The sequence below is a fragment of the Pristiophorus japonicus genome, chromosome 7, assembly GCF_044704955.1.
Source record: "Pristiophorus japonicus isolate sPriJap1 chromosome 7, sPriJap1.hap1, whole genome shotgun sequence".
Classification (NCBI taxonomy): domain Eukaryota; kingdom Metazoa; phylum Chordata; class Chondrichthyes; family Pristiophoridae; genus Pristiophorus; species Pristiophorus japonicus.
The window spans coordinates 215139877-215160345 of record NC_091983.1 but is presented as its reverse complement, the minus strand read 5'-3'; the positions used below and the strand labels follow the sequence as shown (position 1 = coordinate 215160345).

Sequence of the window (20469 nt, the reverse complement as noted above, 5' to 3'; positions counted from 1 at the left end):
CAACACTGTGGGAGTGCCTTCACCACATGGACTGCAGTGGTTCATGAAGGCGGCTCACCACCACCTTCTCATTAGGGATGGATAATAAAAGCCGGCCTTGCCTGCGACGCTCACACGTCGAGAATAAAATTACAAAAAAAAACATTCTTCACCAAGTTGATTTCCCAGCTGGAGTCACTGGATAGTGGTCCGGAGTGGGAACCCCTAGTAGATTTTCTCCCTCCTAATCTTTAGTAGCTTTTTCAAGTGGGACATTCAGCCCTGTAATCTGTATGTATTTAGCAGTAAAGCAAGTTAGCCCGTTGGTGAGCAAGTTAACCTCGGAGGCATTGCAGTGGTTGCTCTGGCTGAGAACTGCTAAATCAGCACAGGCCAAGAATAGGGCCTGGGATGGTCCTGGATTATCCAGCTCAGTTCCACACTAGCCAGCACTTCTTAGTCACTGAATTAGCGGGGAGCAGTCAACAACACGTGAATGGCATTGTGACACGTCGCTGTTTGAAGGTGGTAAAGTTAGCAGTTGCTGTTGGAGAGACCGCAGTTACATCAGAGTAAAGAACATGGCTGTATTAACCAGGACGACAGAGCAACGTAAAACAGAGCGATGAGCTGCTCAAGCACATGTAATAAACAGGCTGTGTTCACACCATTACCTGTATCCTACTCAACAGCAGATAATCATTTACTTATTGCAGAAAAAGGACCCACTCTGTAGTGCATTGTGCACCCACATCCCAAAAGTTAAATCAACAGAACAAAAAACCTTCCACGAGCAGCTGCATTATATTTTCCGTGTGTAAATGTTAAATATTAATTAAAAAGTAACACAAGGTTATTATATTATTTGACGAACTTTCACATTTCTGACGGATGCTGCAGCAATGCTTTACTTCGATCCAGAAATGCACACAAGGAAATTTGAACACTGTGTATACTGTTCACAATTAATAGGCTTAAAATATCGCTCACCTGCATAATGTTGAACCAGCTGCTGCAGCGTTTCAAACTGTGCCCGGGTCGTTATATAATACCCACCATTATCCAGTTTGCGGATCTTATAGTGTTTAACGTGGTCTCCTTTCGTATCATCCCAGTCACGTATTGACAAAGAATAGGCACCTGTGTGTATCAAATGAAGTGGCACCATTAGTTAGCTCAGCGGTACTCACAATCACTTTCCTTTGTGTCTTCTATAATCACGCCAAGGCTCTGACCATCCACATATGCCGCTCATAAAAGGCCCTGGCAATTTATCAAGTCAGTGTGTTAACTTGACTCAATCTCTCTGGTCTTGGGGAACCAGTAACAGCTGACAACCAGCATGGCTTTATTCATGATGTAGCATCTCGAGTTGCTGCCCTCCACAATCACTTGAGCACATAATCTAAGGCTAGCACACAGCGTAGCGCTCACAGCGTGCTTCAATCCTATGTCATGGTAAAACATAAAAATGAACAACTTTATAACAAAAACTAATTATATTGTGAGTTCTGTTTGTTCAATACTACGGAGATCATAATCGCACTGCCTGCTTACTGGGATGGAGTTCAAACATTTACATGCGACTATGGTGGCAAATCTACTAGCCAAAACAAATCATAAAAATGTTACAGTGTCAATACAAGGGGAAACTGTAACTGGGACTTCAAAATAATGAAGAATGAGAACAAACTAGGATTAAGTTACAAATTCAGAAGATTCCCTCCAAGGCAATAGTTAAAGAATCATTAATTACAAAAATAATAATTCAGAATGTTACACGGATTTACATATTGGTGTAACTGTCCAGGAGCGAGACCCAGGGTGTCCAGATTAACAAGTTTAGGGACCAGCAAATGCACACAATGCAGGAGGGTCAACTCGAAATAAAAAGAACTTGGATCAGAAGTGTAATCACCCAGCCATGAAGAACGTGTTATAGACGTAATGTGACCCAGGATCTTTTTGTTAAACCATGAGATTTTTTTTTAAATGAAGTGAATAAAGGGAAGGGGATGAACCAACAACTGCTGGGCGAGCTCCAAGGTACTCAAACGGTTTGCCTCCAGATGACAGAATTTAGTGACGGGACTTTGAGACTCTTTCGAGCTGCTGGTTTGGGAAATGATTTTTTAAGAAGTAAATCATGTATTGGTACGAAAGCTGCGGCAATTATTTTTTTGGTAAACATATTCAGTTTTTGACAATACACAGGAAGATGTTTAAAGCTGCATATGGTCGGGAGCTATGAGCCCTGTTCACCTGTGTTTGAAACCCAAGGGCAGGTTTGGCTTGCAACACAATGGTTGCAGGTTTCAGCAGAACATAATGGGGCAAAAATCCTTACCTTTGGTGGTTTCACTTTCACGAATGAGGAAGGTTCCTCTTGGGTTACAGACAGACAGAAGTTGTCTCTCAGCCTCTTTGCGGCCAAGTTTACCAAAGTACCACCTGTTGACAGAGAAGATTTCATCAAAAGAACTGGAAAACACTGCATCCAGTCAAAACGTACTTTCAAGAATTCAGAACAGTTTAATATAAGGTTGATGCCAACCCCAGACTCCTCTTTTCCACAAACCACCTTCAACACCATATTCAACAAGCTTTTCAACTATGTTTTTTTAAATCTGAAATGTCTGCACAACTCTTTGCATCCCAGCATTGTCAGTCACACTCTCTCATCACTAACTCCTCCTCATTTCCCCCAGGCTCATCTCATCTATAAAAACCCATTTTCTGCTCCCTGCGTCCTCTCCCCAACCAACAAACTTGATTTTTCCAAATGGAACGGTGGTCTCTATTGTAAGGGATATGGATAAAAGCAGAGAAATCCTGCTACAACTTTACAGGGTATTGGTGAGGCCACACCTGGAGCACTGCGTACAGGTTTGGTCTCCGTAGTTAAAGAAGGATGTACCTGCATTGGAGGCTGTTCAGAGAAAGTTCACTAAGTTGATGCCGTAGATGAGGGGATTGACTTATGAGGATAGGTTGAGCCTGTACTCATTGGAGATCAGAAGAATGAGAGGTGATCTTATTGAAACATACAAGATAATGAGGGGGCTCAACAAGGTGGACGCAGAGAGGATATTTCCACTCACAGGGGAAACTAAAACAAGGGGACCTAGTCTCAGAATAAGGGGCCGCCGATTTAAAACTGAGATGAGGAGGAATTTCTTCTCTGAGGGTTGTGAGTCTGTGGAATTCTCTGCCCCAGAGAGCTGTGGATGCTGGGTCATTGAATATATTTAAGGCGGAGATAGACAGATTTTTGAGTGATAAGGGAGTAAAGGGTTATGGGGAGCGGGCAGAGAAGTGGAGCTGAGCCCAAGATCAGATCAGATCAGCCATGATCTTACTGAATGGCGGAACAGGCTCGAGGGGCCAAATGGCCTACTCCTACTCCAATCTCTTATGTTCATATGGTATGTTCCAATGCTCTCCTCGCTAATCTTCCAAACCCCACCTCACAGACGCCAACACAACCAAAACTCTGCAGTCTGTATCCTGTTCCACACAGATTCACACTGGGCCATAATCCTCCAAACCCTACTAACCTCCATCCGCTCCCTGTGTCCAAACTACAGGTTTGAAACCCTCGCCCTCATTTACAAATCCTTCGACTGCCTTGCTTCACTTTACCTCACACATTCCTCAGCCTCATATCCAGGCTGTCTTCTTTGGTTTTCTGACCCTGGCCTCTTCCTGTGCACTAATTGCCCATCTCCCCCCCCCCCCCCCCACTCCACCATCATTAGGAATGTTCAGCTATATCAGCCCCACTCTCAAACTCTCTCCCAGTGCATTGCTGCTCCTTTCCCTGCTTTTATAAGCTCCCCAAAATCCATCTTTTCAAACAAGCTCCATACACTTCCACGACATTTGGCAGAAGCTTGTTCTCGCTGAGCTGCCTTGGGTCATTCTGTAGTTCAAAGACACTATACAAGTACAAGTAGTAGCTGTTGTTGTATGCAGTTACTATTATGGCTTGCCAATTACTCACGTTTATGATGCTTAAGCAAAAAAAAACAACCAAGTAAAGCTGCTGTGGAGCCAGGTTATCACACCACTTACACAGCAATAGCCCGTACCGTTCCCATTTACTGCACTCTTACATTGGCACTGCCCTCGCAATAATGTTTTTGACAACAACAACAACAACTTGTATTTATATAGTGCCTTTGACATCATAAAACACCCCAAGGTGCTTCACAGGAGCATTATCAGACAAAATTGGACACCGAGTCACAGAGAGATAATAGGATAGGTGATCAAAAGGTAGGTTTTTAAGGAGCACAATCCCAAAACCTCCTCCAGCCCCACAACACCCAGCCCCAAAACTCAGTTCATCGGACTCTGGCCTCGAATGCATCACCCCACCCCAGCACATCTTTGGCTGTCGGGCATCCAGCTGGCTCGGCCCCAGGCACTAGAACTCCCCCTCTCATTCTTGAAGGCCCTCCTCAAAACCCACCTCATTGACCAAGTTTGCCGGCACCCCTCCTAGTAACTCCTTTTTGTTGGCATCCATGTTTCTGATTACACCTCGGAGAAGTGCCGTGGGAGGTTTGTTTTTACTTTAATGTTGCAATATAAATACAATACTGTAGTAGTATGGGGACCAGATCTGGTTCAGACTCAGCCTATATTCTCTGGAGTTCAGAAGATTGAAGTGATCTCATTAAAACATACAAGCTTCTTAGAGTAGATGCAGGGAGGATGTTTCCTCTGGCTGGGGAATCTAGAAGCAGGTGTCACCATCTCAGAATAAGGGGTCGGCCATTTAGGACGGAGATGAGGAGAAGTCTCTTCACTCAGAGGGTGGTGAATCTCTGGAATTCTCTACCCCAGAGGGCTGTGGAGGCTCAGTCTTGCAGTACATTCAAAACCAAGATCGCTAGATTTTTGGATATTAAGGGAATCAAGGGATCTGGGATCGGGTGGGAAAGTGGAGTTGAGGTAGAAGATCAGCCATGGGCTGAATGGCCTATTCCTGCTACTAATTTTTGTTATGTTCTAACTACGTGATCTTACCATACTGTGCGGTAATGCCTGGACCCACATTGACTGTATGGGAGGGTCCTCCTGCCATCAGGTCAATGAGATACTTTTTTTTTTAAAAAAAGGTTGAACCTAATTTCTCGCTGCAGACAATCTCCCAAGTGCACGCAATGGCCATGTGCACCTGGCATCAATAGACTTTCTATGCATAACTTAAAAATATTGTGCATTCACTTTAAGAGGCAATTAGCAAAATATGAACAAAGCATATAACAGATGAAAATTCCTCCTTCATCTGACACTTTTTAACAAGATGCCAACTCTCACCATTTCTCACCCATAGGCAGGACTTCCCTCGTGACTGGTCGGAGATCAGTAACAAACTATCGTCTCTGATTTAGCTTCCATCTCTAAAGCCCCCCCCGCCCCCTCCCCGAACCAAACAAGTGGGAAAACTCACTTAGCCACAACGATTCCCAATAAATCTGCGTTACTGGATCACAGCTGCTGCCAAACTCCAGGGTCTTTTCTTCAAGTGGTTAAGACAATGTATGGCATGAGTGGAATTTTTGTTCCATGAACCTCAAGATCATTAATTAGCTGCAGCTTGAAGACACGGAGGCAAACCTCCCACCCCTTGCAAAGATATTCGTGCCAATCCAAAGGGGAATTCAGAAGGAACTTCTTTACCCAGAAAGTGGTGAGAATGTGGAACTCGCTACCACAGGGCTGAAGCGAATGGTATGGATGCATTTAAGAGGAGGCTGGATAAGCACACGAGGGAGAAGGGAATAGAGGGTTAGAGTTAGATGAGGAAAGACAGGAGGAGCCTCAAGTGGAGCACAAATGCCGGCATGGACAGGTTGGGCCTTTGCTCGAGTACCACATCTGACCACTGCATGAGCAATCGTGTCAATCGCTCCTTCCCTTTACCCACCATTGTATGCAAACTATTCTGTGCTCTAATGATACTGCATCCAAGCTACTTCTGAACTTTGCTGAGAAAAATCTCTGCTGCACGGCGATAATCACACTCTATTCATCACATCCACCCACATGCGTGGGCACCTACCTACCCATTACTGCCATGCTTTCCTTTGGTGCCAGTGAGCGCTGTGTGAAGCAGAGATCAGTTTAGCATTTCTCCCAGGTGCTACCTCAGTGTCAGGAGTACCAGGTGGCTGCTGTGGCACTGGTGCAGGAGCCTCATGTGATCAAAGTGGCCCTAATCTCATGGGAGCCAAGTCCTGAGGGACAGTTGCAGGCTGCACCTCTTCTGCGGTGACACAAGCAGATTGGCCTCGCACTCATTTGGTGCCCTTGCATGCGCTGCCACCCTGGAAGAAAGCCGCATCATGCCCGGCCACGCCACTTGTGCCGGGCACGGCCTCTACGCAGCCACTAATCTGTAGGAAAGCAGACCCAAGGTCAACAATGAGACTCATTACAACCCAGTTGTTAGTGTGCAGGCCATACAGGTGCACAATATGCATTTATATAGCGCCTTTAATGCAGTAAGACATCCCAAGGCGCTGCACAGGAGCGTTATCAAACAACATTTGATACCGAGCCATATAAGGAGCTATTAGGATAGGGCGACCAAAAGCTTGATCAAAGAGGTAAGTTTTAAGGAGCGTCTTAAAGGAGAAGAGAGGGGCAGAGAAGCTTAGGGAGGGAATTTCAGAGCTTAGGGCCTCTAGCCAGCTAAAAGCACGACCACCAATGGTGGAGTGATTAAAATTGGGGATGCGCAAGAGGCCAGAATTGGACACACACCAAGCAAATACAAACCACACGAGGCTTTCAGTGAAGTGAATGCAAGAAAGACGCAGAAAAGGAACTCTTCCATTTGAAGGCTGGTGTGAAGATCAGTAGTCTTTAGGCACTGATGGTGAACATTTCAAGCTCTTAAACACAGAAAAGGAAAGTCAGTGCAAGGGGCTGGTCATGGTTGGCACTGTGAATTCTTGGACGGTGTGGCTGACTCCTCTTGCTTGTCTTGGAAAGGGCATTAGTTTTTTTCTGGCACTGCACTGCCATACATGGGGTGGTCGATTTGGCATCGACTGTCCTGGCCACCTGCTGCGGTGGTGTTCTCCTTTCAAGCCTGCCTTAGTTCGTACCCCTCTTCAGCCCGATTTCATGCAGAAAGACCATAGTCCATTCTTCAATGGATCTGTGAACTTTGGGACCTCCTGCACCTGACAGACCTTCTTGGGTCAAGTTTCAGCTTTGCTTTTAAACTAATTGCCGCCGGTATCGGCCCTTTAATCTGCTGCAGCCCTTTAAATGCCGCCGCAGTGCACCAGCTCCCACTGCCGAACAGTATCCGTGCTGCCCAGAGCTTGCCGTTGCTATGAGAATTTTGAAATCGAGGCGTTGCACTCAAATCACCCCCGTGCTCGCTGACCTACTTTGGCTCCCGATAAAGCAACGCCTCGATTTCAAAATTCTCATCCTTGTTTACAGATCTCTCCATGGCCTCGCCCCTCCCTATCTCTAATCTCCTCCAGCCCCACAACCACCCCCTCCCGAGATGTCTGCATTCCTCTAATTCTGCCCTCTTGAGCATCCCGGATTATAAAAATCGCTCAACCATTACAGACCCTGCCTTCTGTTGCCTGGGTCCTCAGCTCTTGAATTCCCGGCCTAAACCCCTCTCTCCTCCTTTAAGACACCCCTTTAAACCTACCTCTTTGACCAAGCTTTTAGTCACCTGCCCTAATTTCTCCTTATGCGTCTAGCTCCAGGAGCACTGGAACTCCTTGTCCCAGGCCTCCGAGGCCCAGTGGCCAGCCTGCCCCCCTCCTGACCAGGCCAACTGACAGAAAACCAGGAGGGAAACCTGATCTCAGCTACAGACCCGAGGCCTCTGCCTTAATGGCTCCGCTGAATTACGATATTGCCAGGACACTGCGGTCTTAAAACAAACCGTGTATGGCAATTTATTTTTATTTGGTTGTGCAATATAGACCGACAATTCTAAGCTCTTTTTTTTGATTAAAATGAAATGAATCAGCCAGTAACTTGCTGAAGCAACATAAATAATACAAGAAAGTAGCAATACAAGCTTAAAAAAAATTGAATTATCAGATAACTGAATTAAGCAACTGTGATTTAATAACTGCAATGCACTCTCTGTTGACTTATTATATAAAACAAGAGAGAGAGAGAGAGAGAGATGAAGGAATGCTCCACAGTGAACAATCTGCCCACAAGATGGCTCCATGTACCAAAATGGAGCGATTAGATCTGGGAAACAACCCTGCTTAATGCCTCGTTGCGATACAAGGCCAGAACAGGTGTATTTTTGGATGGCTGTTGTTGTGCTGTCCTTAAGAATCATACAAGAAAAGGTCAGGGAGAGTGATATTTTGAATGTTGGGGAATCATGTCTGCCCAGTTCTGCAACTTCAGCCGACAGCCATGACAGAGGTGCGCTGGGTACCGACAAAAAGAACTTAACTTGAGGATTATTCATAATTCAGCAGGCTGGGCAGAGGAGTCGATGTGGGACAAATCCCATGGGAGATTTTCGATCGCAAGCCATGGCCGGGGGTGGGGCGGGGGTGGGGGGGGGGGGGAATTCTCAATTCCGTGCCTGGGATTATCCTCTCTCACAATCAGCCTCACTAAGGGATTTACCTTGTTAAGTGTTTCCTTCTCCAATGATGGAGGTGGAGATGTTTGACCATCCATAGTAGTAGTGGAAAAAACCCCTCTATTAAAACAATAGACCTGGCAGCTGTAATGAGCAGCTTTTCACAGTCACTTGGGAGTGCTGGGATAAACCGGTCTCGAAAGCATTTTCTTCCTCTCCAGCAACATAAAGTGCCAGGAATTAACCAGCACAGTCCAAAGTTGCAATGCTGAGGTGGGAAACACTGTTTCTTGCCAAGAGTCGGAGAGTTGCTGGGCTCGGGGATAGATTTACATGTGGGTGTACTTCGGAAACTGTGGCGAAACGGTGTCCCTTGTGCTTAGCTTCAGGTCAGTGAAACAGCTTGCACTGGGTGTCTAAGCTGCACCCCCAGGTTTGTAAAAGGTTTCCTGATGGGGCAGGTTTTAAGAGCACAAATTAGAGAGGGGGTTGCTGGTATTTGGTGGGTCAAATTCAACCAGATTGCTAGCCACTTTCATTTTTAAAAAATTCGTTCATGGGATGTGGGCGTCGCTGACAAGGCTGGCATTTATTGCCCATCCCTAATTGCCCTCGAGAAGGTGGTGGTGAGCCGCCGCCTTAAACTGCTGCAGTCCATGTGGTGAAGGTACTCCCACAGTGCTGTTAGGGAGGGAGTGCCAGGATTTTGACCCAGCAACAATGAAGAAACGGCAATATACTTCCAAGTCAGGATGGTGTGTGACTTGGAGGGGAACTTGGAGGTGATGGTGTTCCCATGCGCCTGCTGCCCTTGTCTTTCTAGGTGGTAGAGGTCATGGGTTTGGGAGGTGCTGACGAAGAAACCTTGGTGAGTTGCTGCAGTGCATCTTGTAGATGGCACACAGTGCAGACACGGCGCCGGTGGTGGAGGGAGTGAATGTTGAAGGTGGTGGATGGGGTGCCAATCAAGCGGATTGCTTTGTCCTGAATGGTGTCCAGTTTCTTGTGTGTTGTTGGAGCTGCACTCGTCCAGGCAAGTGGGGCGCATTCCATCACACTCCTGACTTGTACCTTGTAGATGGTGGAAAGGCTTTGGGGAGGGGAGACACTCGCTGCAGAATACTTCACTTACACTCTTGCTAGTTGTGCCGTTGAACGGCTTCATTTATAAAAATAAAACTAAGGAGGAGTTTTAAATTTATTTTCTAACACCTCACCTAAAACATCAAACACAAACTTCACGGTGGTATCCCAAACGTTCCCGGGTACAAACCGCCATAGCGGTTCAAGGAGGTGATGGTCCACCATCACCTTCTCAAGACTAGTAGCGCAGAGCCCAAAATGTCGATCCGAGTCCATGATCAGATCAGCCATGATCGTATTAAATGCAAGAGCAGTCTCAAGGGGCCGTATGGCCTACTCCTGCTCCCATTTCTTATGTTTTTATGTTCTTACAGTGGAGCCTGCATCCCGAGAACTAATTTTAAAAAAATTCCTGAATTTAGCAAGCATTGGAAATGATCATCTATTTCTTTTAATACTCTGGGGTGGTGACCATCAGGCTCTTAAGTCCAATTATTTTTTCCATTACCATGCTTTAAACTTATATTAAATATACTAAGTTGCTTCCCTTAGCTTATTTTAAGATTCCCTTATACTACTGTTATTTTGTCATCTTCCACCTCTGTAACACAGATACAAAGTACACATTATTGAGTCTGCCATGTCCCTATTGCCCATTACGGTCTTGCCTGCATGTGTCTTTAATGGGCCCACATTTCCCATCACATCTCTCTTTCTTGTAATGTGTTTATAAAAATTTTTGCTGTTGGCTTTGATTTCCCTTACATATTTTATTTTCATTTTCCATTATGAGGTCCAGCAGTGCTTCCTCCCTTGTTGTGGTCCAGCATTTCAGGTCAGAAAAGAGTCTTATACAAACTGTAAAATCCCCTGTCTCCCTTTCCACTCCCTCTCCCATCTAGTTTATTTAGAAGTGGTTGAAATCCCCCGTGATTAAGGTTCTGGTTTGTTTTTACTTATTTCATACATTGACCATACATATTTCCATCTCCACTCCCTTTCCACCATTAGGTGGTCTGTCATCATCATAGGCAGTCCCTCGGAATCGAGGAAGGCCTGCTTCCACTCTTAACATGAGTTCTTAGGTGGTCTGTAGTATATCCCCAATAGTATGACTTATCCCTTCATATTCTTTCCCTCAATCCATATGGATTCTGTTTCGATCTCTGTTAGGTACGTCCTTTCTTATTACTGTCTTTATATTATTTCTGATTAATAACTCCACCACCCTTCTTTCCCCATCATTCTCATATACTTTATAATCTGAAATATTTAACTGCCAATCCTGCCCTGTCTGTAGCTGTGTTTCCATTATCACCATTACATCCGTTTCCTCACTTCGAATTATTATCCCAAATTCCTCCATTTTATTGCTGATACTCTATACATTGCTGTACAGGCATTTTAATATGCTTTTATTTTTCATGACTCTTGCTTTATTTTTTGCCATGCATTTTGTGATCACTTCCCATAACCTTTTCTGTTCCCTGAGTATGTTATCTTAATCACTTATTGTACAGTGACCTTTACTCTCATCCCCATGTTACTATCAAATTGACCGGGACCCTCACCCCCCTTTACTAGCTAAAATTATTTTTGTTCACAATATTTCCCCTTTCTAAAGAAATAAAGGGATCCAAGGTGTAAAAATGCATTTGCCGGCGAATAAAGTCATAAAATAAAGGCCAACAGCACTTTGAGTTTTAGAGTAATAGAGTAAAGATACAATTAATCTATTTTTACAAAGCATTTTGTTAGGCCACAGTTTGAGTAGTGTGTGTAGACTTGGCTTGCCCCATTATAAAAAGGACATTACAGCCACAAAGAGCGTATGGTGTAGATTCATCAGGGTGATCATCGGGATGGTGAGCTACAGTTATGAGGGGAGTCTTCAGATACTGGGACTATTTTAAACTGGAACAGAGAAAGCCAAGATTAAATTTAATTGAGAGTTTTAGAAATGATGAAGAGTTATGATAGTCCTTCCCTACACACTATCTCCTCTGGTTAGCATTAGTGACGGGAGAAGGGAGGGGTCATTAATTTAAAAATAGTCACTGAGTGAGGAGAGATGTTAGGAGAAAACTTTTTTTGCAGAGGGTTGTTAGAGCATGTGATGCTTTGCCACGCAACACACTTGCATTTATATAGCGCCTTTAACATAGTAAAACATCCCAAGGCGCTTCACAGGAGCATCATCAGACAGAATTTGACACCGAGCCACATGGAGATTTTAGAATAGCTGACCAAAAAGCTTGGTCAAAGAGGCAGGTTTTAAGGAGGGTCTTGAAGGAGGAGGGAGGGGTAGAAAGGCTTAGGGAGTTATTGGAGCAGAGGCCATTGTATCCTGGATAAATAGGGTTATGCAGGATGATGGGGAGAGAGAGCAGGGCAGTCGAATTCACTTTGGATGGCATGAGCAAAGAGCTGGCAGTGACATGATGGGTTGAATAGACTCCCATAAACCTCTATGGTTATATGAAGTCCAACTCAAGGATCTTCACACCAGCAACAGAATTGCCTTTTTAAAAAAAAAGTGAATACATTTATCGTGACTATTATTTTCTTCTATAAAAAGGGCACGTGCTTTGAACAAAAGTGAGTAGAGTTTCCACTTTGTGTGCAATCAGCCATTCCAGTGTAAATTGCACCAAAAATTGCGCCCGTTTTGAAAAGTGTTTCTGCCCCCTCTGAAATCTCAGCTGAAATCATTTGCATATCACCGAACGCAAAATCTGCCATCAGCCTGCGCAGTCGGGCAGCGTTTCAAAATGTAATTAAAAAAAAATAAATTTGCTTACAAAAATATTCAATGGTATATTTAAGTGGTGACTTGGCAAAGTGTGATTAATACAAATGAAAATGGGTTTATCAGGAAAAATAAGCATTTAAAAAAATCAGTGTCAATCCACCATCTGCGAGTAACCTGATTGTAAATGACTAAAAATTACTTAAAGTATACTTAAAACTATTTTCTAGTGAGAGATGCAGTACAATTAATTCAAAACCTTTCAAAACGTACCCATTAAGGTCCATGCAACCAGAATTCAAACTTAATTTTTGGAGTCTCCTGGAAGGCTTATAAACAAGTTCAATTAGCAGAAACTCCTTATGGTGATTCATTCACCTTGGGGCAGGGGTAGTTTTATAGGCGGAGCCTGCTTTGAGCGCAATGCTTTTTAAACTAGCACAAAAGGTCACGGAAATTGAAGTTGCTCTGAACGCAATTTGCGCTTTAAATTTCCCAATCTTTGGCACTGGTTACGCCGCTATCGGGCGAATTGCACCGAAAAAAACACCCAACGCAAGCGAACAGAAACCCCAGGCCAAAGTATTTTGCATCTATTATATCTTTCATTTTAATAAAAGCGTCCATCAAATAGGATTGTTGAAAAAGGGTCCACTGTCGATGTGTATGTCACTGAAGAAAAGGTTTAAACTTGGCCTGGGGAAAGTCTTCAAATTCATTCTAAATATTTACACCAAATACCCAGATGTCTAAATAAACTATCTGTAGAAATAGGCACCACCATACCACCATGCCCAACATTAGATCTAGTTCAAGCCACATGCAGCAAATAAGTTTCTCGTGCCGTGCAAAATTAGTTGGAAAAACACGATGAATGAGACTAACTGCAGGTTTTAATTTGCATGCAAAGTTCTTGCACCATAGGCGCATTTTACCTGGCTTTGTCTAATGCAGAATGACTTGTGCAGGTGTCTAACTACGGGTCCACAGGACTGGTGTTGAATGACGAACAGCTTTGGTGTCCTTTTTCGATCTCACAGATGAATGATCACCTTCCAGCTCCTCTGTTTACCCTTTGCTGCTATTGTTGACCAACAGCAGCGGGAAAGATAGAGGGCTAGGCGGCTGGGACTTGGGGGTCGTCATGGCGACTGCTGCACTCATGGATGGGGACGGTGGATTAAGTCAGAAAATTTATGCGCCATGCTTATACTTTGCAGCCGACAGGGTTGCAATTAATGTTTAGGCTGTCGGTCACCTCTCGGAATCTCTCCTTCCTCAGCTTGCGGGTTTTGGGCGACTTTAGGGAATGTGTACAGGTCTTTCTGCTGACATCGGCAAAAGGAGGACTTATCAGGAGAAGAGCTTTACTTTGCGGTGATGAATTAGGATCCAAGAATAATGATGCAGCAATCTGAACTGAATTAATGACGTCCAGACCATTTGCGTTTTAGTTAGCATTTATCAAATTTACCTCAGATGTACAAGGTTAATGGAGGTGGTCGGCTCTGCCAATGGCCATCATATTTTACAAAGAGAGAGACTGAAGGAAGAGCTTTGTTAAGGCGAGTTTAATTTTGAGATTTATTTGTAAATCTCAGCCCATCTGGTGCTGAAACACTCATTCATGCCTTTGTTACCTCCAGACATGAATAACCCAATGCCGTCATGGCCGGCCTCCCATCATGCACCCTCCGTAAATTTCAGCTCGTCCAAAACTTTGCTGCCAGTCTCCTATCCCACGCCAAATCCTACTCGCCTGTCACATCCTTACTTACTGCTCCACCAATGTCTCCAATTTAAAATCGTCATCTTCGTTTTGAAATCTCTCTGTGGCCTTGCCCTCTCTACCTCTGTAACCTCCTCCAATGCTACTATGTTGTCCCCAGCCCAAACTCTCAGCTCTTGTGACTCCAGCCTCTTGATTATCTCCCCTCTCTCCACACCGCCCCCCCCCTCCCCACACACACACACACACACACACACTTTGGTGCTGTAGCTCCCATTCTCTGGCATTTCCTCACGAGAGCCCTCTGCCTCTCAACCACTCTCTTTCCCCCTTTTAAGACCCACCTCCAAACCCACCTATTTGACCAAGCTTTTGGTCAGCCCTCCTCATCTCTCCTTTCTAGGCTCGGCACGTGTTTTCCTTGTGCCTCAGTGAAGTTCCTTAGGATGCTGTTCTGTGTTGAAGGTTCTATATAAATGCAAGTTATTGTTGGTGTCATTTGCTCTTAAACTGTCACTGCAGCTGACTGCAGCAGAGACTGCTAATCTGAAGAAACTCTAGGTGCAGCCTCTGGCGGCAGGAGACTGTCTCACCGCCCTCTCCAAATGATAGAATGATACAGCTCAGGAAGCCATTCGGCCCATCGTGCCTGTGCCTGCTCTTTGAAAGAGCCATCAAACTAGTCCTACTCCCTTGCTCTTTCCCTATAAGCCCTGCAAATTTCTCCTTTTCAAGTGTCTATCCAATTCCCTTTTGAAAGTCACGATTGAATCTGCCTCCACCGCCCTTTCAGGTAGTGCGTTCCAGATCAGAACAACTCGCTATTCATAGAATCATAGAATGGTTACAGCACGGAAGGCGGCCATTCGGCCCATCGAACCCGTGCCAACTCTCAGCTAGTCCCACGCCCCCACCCTTTCCCCATAGCCCTGCAAATTGTTTTCCTACAGATACGCATCCAACTCCCTTTCGACAGATAAGACCGAGTCTGTCTCCACCACCCTTTCAGGCAGTGCATTCCAGACCTCACTGCGTAATGAAGTTTTCTCTTACATCGCCTTTGGTTCTTTTGCCAATCACCTTAATTCTGTGTCCTCTGGTTTTCGACCCTTCTGCCAATGGGAACAGTTTCTCTCTACCTACTTTGCTCAGACCCCTCATGATTTTGAATACCTCTATCAAATCTCCTCTCAATCTTCTCTGCTCCGAGAACAACCCCAGCTTCTCCAGTCTATCCACATAACTGAAGTCTCTCATCGCTGGATCCATTCTTGTAAATCTTTTCTGCACCCTCTCAAAAGCCTTCACATACTTCAGTGAGCTGCCCAGAATTGGACACAGTACTCCAGTTGGGGCTGAATCAGTATTTTATATTGGTTCTTTTGCCAATTTTCTTTAATTTGTACTCTCTGGTTATGGACTGTCCTGCTTGTAGAAATAGCTTCTTCCTATTTACTATCAGAGATAGTCATAACCCTCTGCAATGAGAACAGTGAGGGTCCTGTCCTTCCGCACTGTGGTGGTGCGTGGTAAGCTAAAGGCACTTTTACACCCTCCCCCCCACAGTGTCTATACTTAGAGCCATCCACCCTAATCCCCCCCACCCCTACAGTGTCTACTCTTAGCGCCCTCCATCCCAACCCCAGTGTACGCTATTATAATTACAGCTCCCTCATCCCACCATGAGAAATTATAATGCACAATGTAAAAATCTTCTACCAGCCATCAAGAGGCGATGCTTGCAGCAGGTACAGCATTAACCCACTGCCACCCTAAATCGCACAGCATCCTAATCTCAGCAGCAGTTGGGAGTGTGCTTGAAGACACAGCTATATTTCAGAGTCGAGGCGACACTAATAAACAGACTCCAGCTCCCGATGAATGAGTGTCTTGTACCAAAGCTTGTCCATTACCCGCTCTGCAGCTCACAGGGCAAATTCCACAAAGGATGTCTGTCCGATGGTGCTGGCAGCAAGTTATCTAGTTCGAGGGGGAAATTCCCACGAGATAAGCACGAGGGCAAGTCAGAGACACACCATCACAGAATGTGTAGTCAGCGAAGCGGATGTAGAGCAACTGCTCCATCTGTCGTGGGACCTTCCAGCCCCGATCCTATGCATGGAGCGGCCAATAAAGGCCCAGCGGTATCGGGAGGTGGCAGCAGAGGAGAGGCGGGAGTTCGAGGTGCGCGGAGAGGCCTGTAAAGGCCAGCGGCAGCGGGAGGTGGCGGCAGAGAGGCGGGAGTTTGAGGTGTGTGTGGAGAGGCCTACAAAGGCCCAGCGGCAGAGAGGCGGGAGTTCGAGGTGTGTGGAGAGGCCTACAAAGGCGCAGCAGCAGAGAGGCGGGAGTTCGAGGTGTGTGGAGAGGCCTACAAAGGCGCAGCAGCAGAGAGGCAGGAGTTCGAGGTGCGTGGAGAGGCCTGTAAAGGCCCAGCGGCAGCGGGAGGTGGTGGCAGAGAGGCGGGAGTTTGAGGTGTGTGTGGAGAGGCCTACAAAGGCGCAGCGGCAGAGAGGCAGGAGTTCGAGGTGTGTGGAGAGGCCTACAAAGGCGCAGCGGCAGAGAGGCAGGAGTTCGAGGTGCGTGGAGAGGCCAATAAAGGCCCAGCGGTATCGGGAGGTGGCAGCAGAGGAGAGGCGGAAGTTCGAGGTGCGCGGAGAGGCCTGTAAAGGCCCAGCGGCAGCGGGAGGTGGTGGCAGAGAGGCGGGAGTTTGAGGTGTGTGTGGAGAGGCCTACAAAGGCCCAGCGGCAGAGAGGCGGGAGTTCGAGGTGCGCGGAGAGGCCTGTAAAGACCCAGCGGCAGCGGGAGGTGGCGGCAGAGAGGCGGGAGTTTGAGGTGTGTGTGGAGAGGCCGACAAAGGCCCAGCGGCAGAGAGGCGGGAGTTCGAGGTGTGTGGAGAGGCCTATAAAGGCCCAGCGGCAGCGGGAGGTGGCGGCAGAGGAGGCGGGAGTTTGAGGTGCGCGGAGAGGCCTGTAAAGGTGCAGCGGCAGAGAGGCGGGAGTTCGAGGTGTGTGGAGAGGCCTACAAAGGCGCGGCGGGAGTTCGAGGTGCGTGGAGAGGCCAACTGGTGCAGTTGCAGCGGGGAGAGAAGGCAAAAAGGAAGTAGAAAGAAATCGAAAGGTGACGTCACAGCCAAAGGGGTAAGTGATTGGCAAGTAGTTTTTATCTTTTCTGTATCAGTAAGTAAACTTTAGCATTGTTGTTGCCAAATTAAGTTTATCTAAGGGTTAGCTCATGGCAGGACAGCCCGGACACGTGTTATGCTCCTCCTGTACTATGTGGGAAGTCAGGGACGCTTCCGGTGTCCCTGACGACTATGTGTACGGGAAGTGCATCCGCCTCCAGCTCCTGACGGACCGCATTGCGGCACTGGAGCTGAGGGTGGATTCACTCTGGAGCATCCACGATGCTGAGAATGACGTGAATAGCATGTTTAGCGAGTTGGTCTCACTGCAGGTAAAGGGTACACAGCCAGATAGTCAATGGGTGACCAACAGGAAGAGCAGTGCAAGGAAGGTAGTGCAGGGATCCGCTGCGGTCATCCCCCTGCAAAACAGATACACTGCTTTGAGTACTGTTGAGGGGGATGACTCATCAGGGGAAGGCAGCAGCAGCCAAGTTCATGGCAATGTGGGTGGCTCTGCTGCACAGGAGGGCAGGAAAAAGAGTGGGAGAGCGATAGTGATAGGGGATTCGATTGTAAGGGGAATAGATATGCGTTTCTGCGGCCGCAACCGAGACTCCAGGATGGTATGTTGCCTCCCTGGAGCAAGGGTCAAGGATGTCTCGGAGCGAGTGCAGGACATTCTGAAAAGGGAGGGTGAACAGCCAGTTGTCGTGGTGTACATAGGTATCAACGATATAGGTAAAAAAAAACGGGATGAGGTCCTACGAGACGAATTTAGGGAGCTAGGAGCTAAATTAAAAAGTAGGACCTCAAAAGTAGTAATCTCAGGATTGCTATCAGTGCCAAGTGCTAGTCAGAGTAGGAATCGCAGGACAGCTCAGATGAATACATGGCTTGAGGAATGGTGCAAAAGGGAGGGATTCAAATTCCTGGGACATTGGAACCAGTTCTGGGGGATGTGGGACCAGTTCAAACCAGACGGTCTGCACCTGGGCAGGACCGGAACCAATGCCCTAAGGGAAGTGTTTGCTAGTGCTGTTGGGCAGGAGTTAAACTGGCAGGGGGATGGGAACCTATTCAGGGAGACAGAGGGAAATAAAATGGAGGCAGAAGCAAAAGATAGAAAGGAGAATAGTAAAAGTGGAGGGCAGAGAACCCCAAGGCAAAAAACAAAAAGGGCCACATTACAGCAAAATTCTAAAGGGGCAAAGTGTGTTAAAAAGACAAGCTTGAAGGCTCTGTGCCTCAATGCGAGGAGTATTCTGAATAAGGTGGATGAATTAACTGCGCAGATAGCAGTTAATGGATACGATGTGATTGGCATCACGAAGACATGGCTCCAGGAGGACCAAGGCTGGGAACTCAACATCCAGGGGTATTCAACATTTAGGAAAGATAGACAGAAAGGAAAAGGAGGCGGGGTGGCGTTGCTGGTTAAAGAGGAAATCAATGCAATTGTAAGGAAGGACATTAGCTTGGATGATGTGGAATATGTATGGGTGGAGCTACAGAATATCAAAGGGCAGAAAACGCTAGTGGTAGTTGTGTACAGACCACCAAATAGTAGTAGTGAGGTTGGGGATAGCATCAAACAAGAACTAAGGGAGGTGTGCAATAAAGGTACAGCAGTAATCATGGCCGACTTTAATCTACATATTGATTGGACTAACCTAACTGGTAGCAATGTGGTGGAGGAGGATTTCCTGGAGTGTATTAGGGATGGTTTTCTAGACCAATATGTCGAGGAACCAACCAGAGAGCTGGCCATTCTAGACTGGGTGATGTGTAATGAGAAGGGACTAATTAGCAATCTTGTGCGAGGCCCCTTGGGGAAGAGTGACCTTAATATGGTAGAATTCGTTATTAAGATGGAGAGTGACAAAGTTAATTCGTAAACTAGGGTCCTGAACTTAAGGAAAGGTAACTTCGATGGTATGAGGGGCGAATTGGCTAGAATAGACTGGCAAAGGATACTTAAAGGGTTGACGGTGGATCAGCAATGGCAAACATTTAAAGATCACATGGATGAACTTCAGCAATTGTACTGGAGAATAAAATAAAACGGGGAAGGTGGCTCAACCATGGCTAACAAAGGAAATTAAGGATAGTTTTAAAGCCCAAGGAAGAGGCATATAAATTGGCTAAAAAAAGCAACAAACCTGAGGACTGGGAGAGATTTAGAATTCAACAGAGGAGGACTAAGGGTTTAATTAAGAGAGGGAAAATAGAGTACGAGAGGAAGCTTGCAGGGAACATAAAAACTGACTGCAAAAGCTTCTATAAATATGTGAAGAGAAAAAGATTAGTAAAGACAAACGTAGGTCCCTTGCTGTCGGATTCAGGTGAATTTATAATGGGGAACAAAGAAATGGCAGAACAATTGAACCAATACTTCGGTTCTGTCTTCACGAAGGAAAACACAAATAAACTTCCGAATGTACTAGGGCACAGTGGGTCTAGTGAGAAGGAGGAACTGAAGGATATCCTTATTAGGCGGGAAATTGTGTTAGGGAAATTGATGGGATTGAAGACTGATAAATCCCCGGGGCCTGATAGTCTGCATCCCAGAGTACTTTCGACTCTGGATCAGTTCCTGTGGACTGGAGGGTAGCTAATGTAACACCACTTTTTAAAAAAGGAGGGAGAGAGAAAACGGGTAATTATAGACCGGTTAGCCTGACATCAGTAGTGGGGAAAATGTTGGAATCAACCATTGAGGATGAAATAACAGCACATTTGGAAAGCAGTGACAGGATCGGTCCCAGTCAGCATGGATTTATGAAAGGGAAATCATGCTCGACGAATCTTCTGGAATTTTTTGAGGATGTAACCAGCAGAGTGAACAAGGGAGAACCAGTGGATGTGGTGTATTTGGACTTTCAAAAGGCTTTTGACAAGGTCCTGCACAAGAGATTGGTGTGCAAAATCAAAGCGCATGATATTGGGGGTAATGTACTGACGTGGATAGAGAACTGGTTGGCAGACAGGAAGCAGGGAGTCGGGATAAACGGGTCCTTTTCAGAATGGCAGGCAGTGACTAGTGGGGTGCCGCAGGGTTCAGTGCTGGGACCCAAGCTCTTTACAATATACATTAACGATTTAGATGAAGGAATTGAGCGTAATCTCTCCAAGTTTGCGGATGACACTAAACTGGGTGGCGGTGTGAGCTGTGAGGAGGACGCCAAGAGGCTGCAAGGTGACT

General features: G+C 46.1%; 1 protein-coding gene across 9 annotated transcripts in view; it reads right to left on the bottom strand.

The window, feature by feature from the left end:
* LOC139267447 (tyrosine-protein kinase Fyn) overlaps positions 1-20469 on the bottom strand; it is a 348021-nt gene that overhangs the window by 44414 nt on the left and 283138 nt on the right. For all 9 annotated transcript variants that reach the window (XM_070885782.1, XM_070885781.1, XM_070885780.1 and 6 more), the window contains 2 exons: positions 2327-2430; positions 970-1119 (listed from right to left, as the gene is read on the bottom strand). In XM_070885782.1, the coding sequence (XP_070741883.1) occupies positions 970-1119; positions 2327-2430 (254 nt within the window). The remainder of the gene's footprint in view (positions 1-969; positions 1120-2326; positions 2431-20469) is intronic.